The following is a 13,332-nucleotide window of genomic DNA, read 5'->3' as shown; positions in this document are numbered from 1 at the left end:
AAAAGTGTATAAGTAGCAACCCTCTTTGAAATTCTCTCTCTTTCGAACGAAAAAATAGTAGGGGTGGGCACGAGACGGGGGGGGGGGGGGGACGAGACTAATCTCATCCCGTTCCCATCTCATGCTTTGGATTCGGGATCGGTACGGGACGGGGGTGAGCGTTTTGGAGCTCTGGTACCGTCTAGTCCCAGACCAAACCAATTCGGTATGGGTTCGGTACCAACCCGATCCCAGACAAAAAGAAGAAAAGAAGAAAAATAGGTGGTTGGGTGGCTGGGAAAGTGGCCAGACGGTGAGGTGGGTGACTGGGCTGGGTCGTGCGTGGGCTGGAAATGGTTGGGTGGCTCAAGTTTAGGGTTGCTAGGTGGCTGGGGTGGCTGGCCAGGTGCTGGTCACGAGAGAAAGATGGAGGAAGTGAGAAGGAAGAGAAATGAAGATAGAAGAAAAGAAAGTGAGGGCTGGGAAGAAAGTGAGGGACATGAGAGAAGAAAAGAAAGTGAGGGCACGAGTTGGAGAGAGAAGGAAGGGAGAAGGAAGAGAGAAGGAAGAAAAAGGAAGAGAGAAGGAAAGAAAAAGGAAGTCATGGGTTGGGGAGAGAGAGAGACATAGAGTTTTAAAATTTTAAATAATAATTAAATGGTTGGAGAGAGAAAAAAAAATTTTAATTCAAAATAATAAATAAAATATAATTCGGGACGAGATGGTTTTCAAACATCAGAACCGTTCCCATCCCATTTAAGAACGGGACGGGATGAGATGAAGGAAAAGGATTTTCGATTTCTTATATGCTGTTTTGCTCAATGATTTCAAAACAAAGGGTCTGTCTCTATACTTGGAAATTGATTTATCTTTTAAAGTGAATAACCAAAAGCTCACCATTTATACAAAGCTTCCATTTCTGTTACACTTTGATTATTTATTGTGAAAAATGAAAAAAAAATTCTCCATTATTTTGGAGTTAGTTTGTTTTGATTTAAAGCCTTACATTGATCTTCGATCTTGGCATGTTCTTACTTAGGCTTGGTAAGAGTATGTCAAGTTTAAAGACCAATATAGTGCTGCCACATGCCCAAAGTGCTAGACCCCATTTTGAGGTGTGACAGGGTATAGGTATGAGTGTAGGTGGGTGAAGGAGGAAGGGGTTGGGTTGGGGCTGCTGGAAAATTTTTAGTTTTTTTTTTTTGGTAAATTAAGTTCTTTACTCTGTTTTGGCCTAGAAGTCTCTTAGTTAAACCAAAAAATAAAAACCTAAAAGAGAATATAAATAGAGAGAGAGTTTGAATAAGAACTGGAAATTTTTATTGTATATATGAGTACTGATACAAGAGTATGAAATATATAGAGAGGTTGATAGCTAGCACTTAGATTTCTGATTGCCTATTCTTTCTTCTAAAAAACGTAAAAATAACAATGAAAGCATCCTGCCTTTATACAGGTTAAGGCATACTAAATTACACATTTTGAATTTTTGATATGTATGTGAAAGTCTACTGCTTGTGAACTTCCGCTGCATTAGTTTTGCATGTGAAGCCTGATGTTGCATGTGTGGTTCTTTCTGCTATATCAATTTTGCATGTGAAGCCTTATGTTGCATGTGTGGTTCTTGTATATATGTGAAACATGCATATGATATCTTTGGTTGTTGTTGTATTTTTTTTTTTTTTTGGTTTCCTATTGGTATTGCTTTGGTCTTCACTTGATGCATGTGTAGAAGTAAACAGCCAAAATGGTAGAAGTGGTATTAAGGCTACAAATGTCTTTATCAATGGACTTATTTTGTAATACCTTTGCTGTAGTGGACTGCATAGGTATTTTCCCTATTTATTTAGTTTTTAATATTCTTGTGTTTTTTAAATGATTTTGTTATTCATGTGGCACTATTAATCTACATGGTGAAAATGTGGCATCCACACCAATAAAAAAGTCCATTCAGCAAAAGTCACGTAGGCATAGAGGTGTACAATGGGCCGGCTTGGCCCTACCCGTTTAAAGTTGGCTCATTCATGCTTTGTACCGTGCTTGGGCTGGCCCGACCCAATTATTTTAAACTAAGGGTGGGTGCAGTGCAGTTTGGCCCAGTTCACCCCCTGAATCGTGCGCCGCGCAGGACATCTCTATATGGTGCGATTCGGTGCTAAAAATCGGGAAGGGAGGAGAAAAATCAAACCAAACCAAACTATTTAAGGTGCAGTGCGGTTCTTCACTTCGGTTCTGGGCCTAATGGACTATTATTCATATTAGCACTTTTGGGCTTCAGCTTTGTTTTTTTAATTCTAAGCCCAATTATTTTAATGATGCAAACCCAACCTAATTAACAAGTTTTGGCCCAAAAAAAAAAAAAGTTTACAAGTTGATTTAATGAATTTAACCAAAAAGGCTCACACATTGAACTTTGTTTTAGTGCTTAAAACTTAAAAGTTAAAAACAAATAGAATTATACAATCAGTGACTACAACTACAAGTTAATGAACATAAAAATGTGTATAAAAAGTATATAAAATGGTATAAAAAATAAAAATATATATTTGTTTTATTCATGCGGTGCTGTGCGGTTCGGTGTGGTTTGGTTAAATGAAGTGTGGAACTGGAACCGGTGCGGTTTGGTTTTCTTTGCGGTGTTGATTTTTTTTTTGTCAACCCGGTTTTGGCAGTGCACGATTAAAATGCCCACCCCTATTTTAAACCTTAAGCCCAGCCCGACTTATGGCCCAACCTATAATGGGTCGTGCCAGGCTAGCCCGATTAATTATTTGAATTTTGTTAAGTTTTTATTATTGTTTAATAAATCAAATAGTCTTTGATGACATTCCATTTTCTATCAAATTTTTGAATTTTCTACTGCTGACATTTCATTTTCTATCCAATTTTACCACCAAAATCAAAATTAAAAATTAAAACAAAGTCAATAGTAAACTTTTGTTAAAAAAAATTGAAAAATATTAATATAAACGGGCCGACCCGTAATAAGTTCGAGCCAGCCCAAACCTGTAACGGGTTCGAACTGGCCCAACACAAAACGGACTCGGGCCAGGCCGGTCCAACGGGATAGAAAATATTAGCCTAGCCCATCCCATACGTATGGGCCAGGTTAGCTTATTAACAAGTCGAGCCCACTTTAAACGAGTCGGGCCTATGTCGAATTCAAGCTGGCCCGGCCCATTATATACCTCTACGTAGGCACTTAAGTGACGAACATCTATTTTTCAAGTTAAATCTTAATTCGTGTGCACTTTTAAAAAAAATATTTGTTCACCGACCTAAGTTGAAATGACCTATTGGCTATATTGAAATTATGCTTAAAAAAAAAAAAAAAATTCTTCTCTTTTGGTTACAAAGGGAGGCCAAGGAAAGAGGCCTAGAGGGGGGGATCGAAACCCGGTGAGGTGGGGGGCAGCACAACTGCTTGGCCAACTGGCCTACCCCAAGTCCTCAAAAAAAAAAAAAAAAAAAAAAAAAAAAAATTCTTCTCTTCCTCCTCGTCTTCTACAAATTTCTCTCCTTTCTTTGTTTCTGAGCCGTTCTTCTTCTCTTGTATTCTTCCTTCTGTAAACTAAACCTAGACCCTCACCCAGACACTCGCACGCCTCCCTCGAGCTCGACTCTCACTTTCTCACTTTCTCAGTTCTCACCGTCGCCGCCCGCTCTCTCTCTCTCGCCCAGGTTGGCCCATTCCGATCACTTCGGTTTAATTGAAGGTTTGGGCTTTGTAGTTCGGTTTGCGTTGCTAGTGTCGGCAGATAAAAGGTTAAGGGCAATTGAATACTTTTACTGCAATTCTGTTGTATTTTTTTTTGTGGTCGAAACAATTCTGTTGTATTGCTCTCCAGGGCTGAAGTTATTATGCTTATGTTTATACAGATGGATCACAGTCTTGCCGATGAGCTTTACGCAGAAAGTTTACAGCTATCCAGAATACAATTGGATCCTACATTAAATGGTAAGCAAATTGATTCACATGGTATTTTAATGATTAAAAGCACTTCGTTTTCCTGTTAGCAATGATGGTCAGATGATATTTGGTTTACTTCGTTTTGTTTCCCTCTTATTTTGTAAGCCTTATATAAGTAAATGCGTAGTATTAACTGGTGAAGCCACTTACTTTGTCTATTATAGCCAAAGAAAAATTTGTGTAACTGGAGCCCATAGACTCCTTGGTACGTTTTTGCTTCCTGGGTTCTTGTGTATACTTGATGAGCAACTGTAATTCTTTGTTTTCCTTTAAGCTTGTCCCAGCCTTGCAATTTGCATGTCTGTGATATCACTATATCCGGCACTGAAAAATACAAATAAAGAAGATAAATAATTTTGCAGACCCTTCTCGTAGGGTATTTGGTAATATTTTACATTGTTGCAGCTAAGGGGGATTATTCACTATATGCCTGAACTAGTGTTAACTAGCATTGGAAAATCCTACTGTTAGCAGAGAGAAGGGTCTGCAGTATCTTAGGTACTATGATACATAGTGTGTGTATGGATAAGGTTCCTTTATATCATGTGTGTGTGCATCCATTTTGTTTTGTCTTTTATTTTTTATAGCTATGTTATATCCTGTAGTGTCATGAAATTTAATTCTTGGAAGTTCTGTGTTCTGGTAATTGAGAGTTATTATAGCTATGTGATTAACTGTTATTTTTCCAAACAACTGTATGTTGTGGTTCTTTTGCTATTTTCTCTTTGGTCTGATCATGGTTCTTTTGCTTGTGATACTGATAAGTGCACAATTTCTTTTAGTTACTTAAGTTGCAAATTCCAAGACATCATACTGCAGAATATATGTTGGCTGAGGAGGTGTTATGGGATAGTAAGATCTTGGATTTCACTTTGGCTTCAGTTTCTTCTGATTTCTGGAAATACTGTTTTATGTTATCTTTCATCAATCATCACTAAACACTCAGGATAAGAGCGAGTTCTTGTAAAAGTCCACATTCATACTGTGACACTGTAGTAAATGTACAACAAAGTAACTCTTTTAAGTCAAGCACATATGCACTCCATGGAGTGGGTATTCTGTCTGCTACTAGTTGACTGAGAAAGTTAATACGTTAAATGATATAATGGTTTTATACATTCACATTTTTAGTTTGTAGCTGAAACGTTTTGCTATATGGACATTCAATATCAAAGCAACTGGAGCTCTTCTGCATTTAACCTTAAGTATTGTTCACGCAACAATTATGCTTTTTTTATAAATTTTATATTTTGTCCATCTGGTAATTCTTCTACCATGTAACTGCTGTAGTTTTTCTGATTTTTGTGGTAAGAATTCTGCTTAATGATTGGTTTCAGACCATGATAATGTTGAGTTGTTTCATGGAGATGGATCCTTATGGGATGGTTCTGATGACGAATTGGATAGAGCATCTGATTTGGACAGGGAGTGGCAGAGGAGACATGACCAATTCCATACGGTTGTTTGACAGTTCAGACTTAATTATCTGTTTTTAGTTGTTTTCCATGCATGAATCAAGTGGTTTTCTAACACATATTTAATTTTTTTATTAACGTGTAGTTTGGTTACCGTGATGGTCTTATAGCGGGAAAAGAAGCTTCCTCACAAGAAGGATTCAATATTGGCTTTAAGCAATCGGTCCTTGTTGGGTACAACTTGGGTCTTGTCAGAGGTGTTACAAGGTAAAATAAATAAATAAATATTTTTATAACAGTAATTTCTCACTTGCAGAAATCTTTATATTATTTGAAATTTCTATATATCTTATATTAATTATATATTTTTTTTTTTCCCATTCTGGTGTATCTTCAACCCACATGAAGTGCATTGGCTTGCCTTCCAGATGGTTTAAGGGAAAAGTTGATTGTAACAGAAGAACAAAGAACTGGATTTCAGGGATTGTATGAATCTGTGCATTCTCTTTCAACAACAGATGCCCTTAGTTTGTTTCATGATGAAGTCATGGCCAAAAAAGCTAGAGAACAGAGTGAAAATGCTGAGACTAGTTCTCTTGAAGGTGGTTTGGAAGAGCAAACATCAGTCCCTAGTGGTCTAGGAAAGTACTCTGCAGAACTTTGTTCACTTCTTCTTGAGTCTCCTGCAATTAAAGTACATTTATCCTAGACAAGATTTCTTCTTGTTGTGGGTATTGCCAGATGGGAGTTTTCTTTGCTAAGTGAGAGGGCTAGGGGATTTGGTGGGGGAAAAGGGCCATGGTTCTTTGGAATTGCAGGATGTTGGCCATTATTTGGCTCCTCTGGAGGGAAAGAAACAGAAGAATATTCAAAGATTACAGAGGGGTGGCGGGTGTGGAAGAGTTGTAGGATAGAGTATCTTTTTGGCCATCCCTTTAGGCCTCTGTTTCCAGTGTTTTCAGGGTGTGAATTTGTGTGCCATTCTATTAGACTGGAAGGCAGCTATTAGTTAGCAGTATGAATGTCTACCAAAAAAAAAAAAAAGTGTAACAGTCATGGAGTTCAATGTTGTAGAAATTATCATTTTGAGAAGTGTTGTAATTTGGTTCATATTGTTTATATATATGATCATATTGAGATTCTCATACTGCAAAAGGAGGAATCCCATGCTATCAATTTTCGATAATGGTAGTCAATCATTTATGTTGTAGGATTAAGCTTTGAATAATAGTAGTTATCATTTTTGCTCATTTTTCTGTTACAGTATGAATGTAAACCTGGCCCTGTGGATAGAAGCAACATACCAACTACTTGCAGTAGTTGTAGCATGCAAGAGCAATTCTAAACTTGTTTGCTCCGTCACTGTTGCTAACATGACATTGGAGGTGAATATAGCAGTCAGTTGACACTTAACAAAAAAATTAAACGAACAACCATATGATAAACTGTCATTACAACAGCAAGGATAGGTCAGAATATCTCACTGTAGCAACTCAACACCATAAGATAAACTGTCATTACATATATTATTATAAAAGATAAAAGGAACACTAGAACTACATCCCCAGAGCTTAGGAGAAACTACATTACTGTGCCTGCAGACCAACTCCCATTCAAACCCATCACTGCATGAAGCTTTTACTCTCTAGAAATTCAGACAGGAGCTGAGAAATGGTAAGTTCCGCTGGACCTGTAGTTTTCTCCTATATACTGCTTTGGCTGGCTGTATAAATACCTCCTACTTCAGTGACTTATTATTGATATAGCATTCTCAGTAGTTTCCTTTCATCTGCACAACAATATGAGAAATACATTCCCTTTTCTATTAGATACCAACAATATGAAATTACAAATAGCTATAAGAATTAATGATCAGAAAGTCTTGGAAACTATTGATTCAATACTAACCTCAGTAACTACCATCAGCTACAAGCCTGCATAGGTCTTGCATGACTAAAGGCTGCTGAAGGATGCCTCAAATGGGTTTCAGGTCTGGACACTGGCATGACCTTTTCAAAAGCTTCAACAAGCAATGCCACCTTCCTCTTCCTTGCTGGAGCAAGTTTTGTGACAGCCTGCTGGAGTGCAAAGTCAAGCATCCATTCCTCTGCATTTTTCTTTTCATCCATCATCTGATGCCTGAGGTCAACCTTCTCTGCTTCAGGGTCAGGAACCAAAGGCAGGTAATTTGGTCCTCTTGGATTGTATTTCCTTTGTTCCTCCTCATCCATGAAAGACCTCTTGCACCTGATTGCTCCTTTCCTGTTGTTGCAGATGTTGAGCAGTTCTTGGTTGGAATTGCTTTCTGCATAGGAGAATTTTCTCTTCTGCCCTGGGCTGATGCTATTATTGGCCATGAGGAAAGTTTCTGCTCCATCTGGCTCTGAATTGTTCTCCACATCCATCTTATCAGCTTCTCCTGTGCTTTTCTCTGCCAGATCTAATTGCTTCAGCCTTAAATCACTCTGATCCTCAAAATCAATAGAACTTGAGATTTTGGGCTTCTTAATTTCACCTTGATCTTTCTCCAAAATGCTCTGGTTCTCAGCAATAATATTATTCTTGTAGTTCCCATCGGACAGGTTATCTTTAGTCTCAATGAGAATGCTTTCATTAACAATATCTTGGCCTGAATTGCCATCTTCAGCACTGTCTTTAAGTTTGCAGCTTTCATTACCATCCACCTTAACAGAATCTTCATCAGCTTCAGAAGTAGCATCCGCTGAATCCGAAAGCTGGATTTCTGCTGATAGTTTGGCATCATCAACTTGCTCTGTCTCTTCCAATTGATTTCCAGCAACAGTAGTGAGTTCCTGTTCCAAGCCAAAGTCACTGGTGGCAACATTTTGATCTGCTTCTGAATTCTCTTTCTCGGGGATCCCATTGCATCCTTCATTTGTTTCAGCATCATCTGCTTCACTGATATCCTGAGAGGCATAATAAATTTGGTTGCCTGTCCATGTACTTGTTCCATCATCATGAAATTTATTCTTTGGTTGCTTAGTTGAAGCTTCATCAGTCTCCGTAGATGTGTAGTTGCTTTCAACATCTCCAAGGTGAGAATCCATTTCATGATCCTCTGCTTCTGAAGCTCCATTTTTCTGTTGAGTTTTCTCACCAGTTGCACTTAGTTCCTCACTTGGCTCCTCTATTGAGGATGAAGATATCTCTATTCCATCTGCCTCTGATAGTTCACTGTTTCCTTCAAATGCATCCTCAGTGTAAGAAAGTTGGTCATAATTCAATCTTTCAGACACTTTTCCAGAATCTTGTATCTCGAAATTATGTTTAGTGCCATCCTGTTCACTGACACCATCATTGAGTTGTGTTTCCAAAGATGCACTTTTCTCTTCCAAAAGCTCTTGCAGTAATTCATAATAACCTTGAATCATATCATTGCACTTACTAACAATGACATCGGACTTGATCACAGGTTCTTCATGCATATCAGCATCTTGAATTATTGATGAACACCTGGAATCTGAACCAGATTCATCATCATCAAGCACTGTAGTGGAAAATTGCCCTTCCTCCCACTCCATGTCGGTCCCTTCAGAATTGGCATAATCCACTTCAATGCTTGAAGGGCTTTCAGAGTCGCTCTCATTTGGACAGCTTCCCATGACTGCTTCTTCTTGATCCAATGGAGGTGGGTAGTCACCATCTGCATCTTCTTTTTGTTCTTCTTCAGGAAAGCTTTCTATGATTTCTGCTTCTGTTGGAATAATGCCAGTATATTCTTCCAGAATTTCCTCCGAGTAAATCTCAGACTCCGGTGATCTGTTGGACAGGTTCTCAACAGCTAGATCATTGGCATAATTTTCTGCTGCTGCTTCATCACTTGCACCATTTGGAAACACAACTTCATTGTAATCATCTCGGTCTCCTACAAAATCCAACATTCTTTCATCAGCTCCAGCTTTCCTTCCAATTGCCTCAGCATCATCTTCCTTGATTGTAGCATAAATTTCAACAAAGAAATCCACCCCCACTTGTATTAAAGGAGTCGTGGCCATGTTATCCAAAGCTGCTTCGTTTGGAGCAGCTGTGTCATTGCCATCAAACATCTGCTGGAAATCAATTTCTTTTATTCCATCGTTAGATGGCTTTCCTTTAGGTGGAGTTAGAGCTTGAAATTTCATCATCTTCTGGGTCTTTAATGAACGTCTTCTGGCCGACAAGAAACACTTCAATGGAGTCACAGGTGAGTGATGATGACCATTAAGAGAACAGTAAGTATATGGGCAAACCTTCATGACTGAAGTCCCCTCAGCTTCAGTTCCCCCAGGAGTAATCACCAGGTAATCAGGAAACTTTGAACCCTTCAGTGTTGAAGAACAAGTTGCTCTCTGAACATTCATGTCTGCATAAAGAGCAACCCTGGAAGACTTTTTGGCTGAAGCTCTTGCAGGCTTAAAACTAGGGGTCTTTGTTAAAGTTCTCATCAGCTTCAAACTAGAATTCCTTGTTAAAGTTCTTACCGGTTTATTATTAGCAGCAGAGCTATGTTTTGAGTTGCCCGAATTTCTTCGGAGCTGGTTCTTAGTATCTGAAAATCTAGCTGGAGAATTTCTAAGACTAACCTGGGACTTCTCCTTCCTTGCATCAGAACAGCTGGTGGGCTTCATATAGTTTGGTGAACCATCTGTTGTTTTGGTCAGAGGTTGCTGCTTCTGAGGCGCTGCTGCTGCTGCTGCAATGTTTGGAACCTTGAGAGGTGGTGGCTTTCCTGGCTGGGATGTGTTCTTTCTCAGAGGTGATGATCTCGAGCTCTCAATATCTGAAAGCTTGGTTGATCTTGACTTCTTCATTTTTTTCTTCAAATCAGCTCCTCTGGCTTTGCCATCCTGGAACTGAGAGGATGTTTTCAGGTTTGCCAACCTCTTCTCAAATTTAACATAATCAGCTTGGATTCCAAGCTTGCTTGGTACCTTTCTTTGGACCATGTTGAAAGGAAAACCACAAGCAAAGACAATAGGGAGGTGACAATTGAAGTGGGTTATCTTCCCTTTGAGATGGGAATTTCAAAGCTCAGAAAGAAAACTAAATCCCTTGTGGCATGGTTTGTTTTGATGGAAAATTACATTGGAAAGGAAAGGAATTCTTGGAACCCAAAGAACCAGAGATTCCTGGTTCCTAGTTTTGGTTTTCTTTGGTTTGCAGTGGGTGGCCTTTTTGTTTATTTTCAGCTTGGTAGATGATGGATTTTGAATAAGGCTGAGACAAGAGTCTGATGCTGACATGCACTAACAGGTGTGTTTTGGGTCCTATTGTTTAAGCTTTTTTTTTTTTTTTTTCTTTCTTCTTTTTTTGTGTGCTAAGCTATTGGCTACTGCTTGGTCATTTTTTGAATTGAATTATGAAGGCTTGTGACATGACATAAGCCTGCATATCGCACTGACTTATTTATTAATTTTAAGGTATTATATAAGTTGTGATTAGTTATGACTTATGAACTCATCCCTTTGCTGCTCTGACAGAAATACCCTCCATTCTTTGGATGAGAAGCGGCAGCCGGCAAGCAGCAAGGCCATTGCATAATTGTGAAACGACACAAGATGAAAATCACAATGCAAAAATGACTTCTTTCAAAATTTAAGACTAATAATCCTTTTTACATGGATGAAGATGTGGGTTGAGATGTGAGTTAAGCTGGGATTGAATTGAGGATATAATGGTCCTTTCCCTACAGAAGGTTTTGCATGATGCTTTGTATTTTGGATCATTGACCATAAAAACCATAATAGACATGCAGCTATGTGCACTTATCTGCTCTCTCTTTTAAGTATAGGGTAATTGAGGCCCCCATTCAGATTCTCATTCTATATTTATGTATCAAACTACATAGTAATGATAGTACTGCATAATACTGATATGTGTAATGATAATATCAAAGAGGGCTGGTTGAATTAAGTTGTTAGTTCTAATATTAATGGGCTTCAAACTCAAAGTAGTTGATAGAGAGAGAGAGAGAGAGAGAGAGAGAGAGAGAGAGAGAGAGAGAGAGAGAGAGAGAGAGAGAGAGAGAGAGAGAGGGAGATATCAGTTTCCATAAATTTTTAAACCTTCGGTATTTCTGTGCATAGTTATTGTATGTTTCCAATCAATGTTGTAGAAGAGCCACCTACCGAATCTGAACAATCTAATAGGGGTTGCATGTGCAATATTTGTGGCCCCTTTAATTTGAATAACACAACATACAACAAAATAAATCTGAAATTTTATTTGAATAGTACAACATAAATTTTAAAAATATATATGCTAATTAATGGGATGGTGACATGGTGTTCATTTAAGAGTTAATTACACTTACATCCCCTGAAGTTTATCGTCTTTTCACATACACCTCCTGGGGTTTCAATAATTACACATACACCCCCTGAGGTTTCAAAACTATTGCATATAACCCCCTATAGTGAGACAAAAAATGATGAGAAATTATGCAAAAAGGCATACTAAGGGATAAAATGACCTAATAAGATTACTCAAGGTGTAAGGTTCAACCTCAATACAAATATTTTCTTTTTTGTTTATTTATTTTTTTCTCTTGTAGGGGGTTATATGCAATAGTTTTGAAACCTCAGGGGGTGTATATGTAATTATTGAAACCCTAGGGGGTGTATGTGAAAAGATGATAAACCTCAGGGGGTGTAAGTGTAATTAACTCGTTCATTTAAACACATTTCGGTACATGCTTTTGCAGTGCTTTAGAGATATATGCTCTAATATATTGTCATATATTTCATCAGTCATGTGAATTGAGGACTAAAATTTGAGAAAATTTTAAATAGTTTTTCTTTTCCATGATACTAGAAAAGTGTTTGCTTTTACAATAAACCATATATGTATGTAGGCATTGATGCTTTAGGAAGACACGCTTCATATGCAAAGGGAGTGAAACAATGAGGGTGGAAAAGGGTAGCATAGTAATTCCGCATAGAGGACAATTTCCTTGTCTTCTATAATACACTGTTGACCGGCAATACAGGAAAAGTGGTTGGGCGGTGTCACTTTACAAAAGATAAGCAGTGGTCGGCGTTAATGGGCTGATGGTGGGGCCCACTACGGGCCTAAAATGTCCATTTAGTCATTTGCAGACGCTCCTCTTCTGAAATCCCAATGAAAAAAGTGGTGAGTAACATAAAGAATATAAGATGGACCCACTTAAATTGGGGGGCACAGGGCACTTGATTCAAATTTTGTTGATTTTTCATAGGCCCATGAATGTGTCTAATGTGAATGAGAGGTCACCAATTTGTTGGGACAAATACCATTTAACCATTTGAGAGGTGCCGTGAATACAAAGCAAAATTATTTTGTGCATTCCTTTTAAAAAGAAAAAGCCTTTCAAAAAAATTATTAAGAAAAAAGGAGAGTATTTTTTACATAAGCTTATTTTACATCCCTATTGTTTAGTCAGCTGGCTTAATATTTTAAAATATTACAAATGTCCACTAATTGATAAATAAACTTATGTTTTAAAAAAGAAGCACGAAAATTGACCCAAAAAAAGGAGGGAAGTGTTGCACTAGGCCGATAGTTATTGTTTGATTGTAACTTTATAGTGACAAATAGTAACAACTATTATTAATGTTGAAATTAGGGTGGATGTGATTCTATAAACTTGAATTTTTGATATATTTATGTAAACAAAATATATAAGTTATATTTATAAGTATTATTTTTGTGCATTTCTTTGTAATCAATGTTTCACGTGCAATGAGTAGTAACTCTATTATAAGACACACAAAAAAAAAAAAAAAAAAGTGGTGTGCACTCAAGTTCAGTGCCAATGTTCGTGTTTTAATGAATAGCCTAGGATGGTTCATTAAATGAACCAGCCTAGGCTATTTTTTATTTTGGGCCTTAAAAAACCATTCTTTTATAAGTTCCTTTCCCAAATAACACTTGTAGTGTACGAGTCCTTTTGCTGTATAATTTTGTTTTCATTATTATTTATAGTCAAAA

At 37.8% G+C, this 13,332-nt stretch overlaps 2 protein-coding genes across 3 annotated transcripts; one reads left to right on the top strand and one right to left on the bottom strand.

Moving 5' to 3' along the window:
* The first annotated feature begins 3,375 nt into the window (after positions 1 to 3,375).
* LOC147292015 (Essential protein Yae1, N-terminal) lies at positions 3,376 to 6,574 on the top strand. 2 transcript variants are annotated; one of them, XM_086234665.1, is made up of 5 exons: positions 3,376 to 3,744; positions 3,859 to 3,937; positions 5,317 to 5,408; positions 5,510 to 5,631; positions 5,773 to 6,574. In XM_086234665.1, exons 2-5 carry the CDS (start codon positions 3,859 to 3,861, stop codon positions 6,071 to 6,073), a joined length of 594 nt encoding a protein of 197 aa, XP_086090791.1. In that variant the 5' UTR covers positions 3,376 to 3,744; the 3' UTR covers positions 6,074 to 6,574. The 2 variants fall into 2 exon arrangements, with proteins under 2 accessions (XP_086090791.1, XP_086090790.1); XM_086234664.1 differs by having other exon boundaries at positions 3,377 to 3,744; positions 5,287 to 5,408.
* A 205-nt stretch (positions 6,575 to 6,779) lies between these two features.
* On the bottom strand, positions 6,780 to 10,521 carry LOC147292014 (Plant calmodulin-binding protein-like protein). Its single transcript, XM_086234663.1, has 2 exons — positions 7,273 to 10,521; positions 6,780 to 7,153 (listed from the first exon to the last, which is right to left on the bottom strand). The coding sequence occupies exon 1, from the start codon at positions 10,308 to 10,310 to the stop codon at positions 7,287 to 7,289; it is 3,024 nt and encodes a 1,007-aa protein (XP_086090789.1). The 5' UTR covers positions 10,311 to 10,521; the 3' UTR covers positions 6,780 to 7,153; positions 7,273 to 7,286.
* Between the last annotated feature and the right edge of the window lie 2,811 nt (positions 10,522 to 13,332).

This window comes from Dryas octopetala, chromosome 3, assembly GCF_963921425.1.
Source record: "Dryas octopetala chromosome 3, drDryOcto1.1, whole genome shotgun sequence".
Classification (NCBI taxonomy): Eukaryota; Viridiplantae; Streptophyta; class Magnoliopsida; order Rosales; family Rosaceae; genus Dryas; species Dryas octopetala.
The sequence above is the reverse complement of the archived record's forward strand: the minus strand, read 5'-3'. Positions and strand labels throughout refer to the sequence as shown.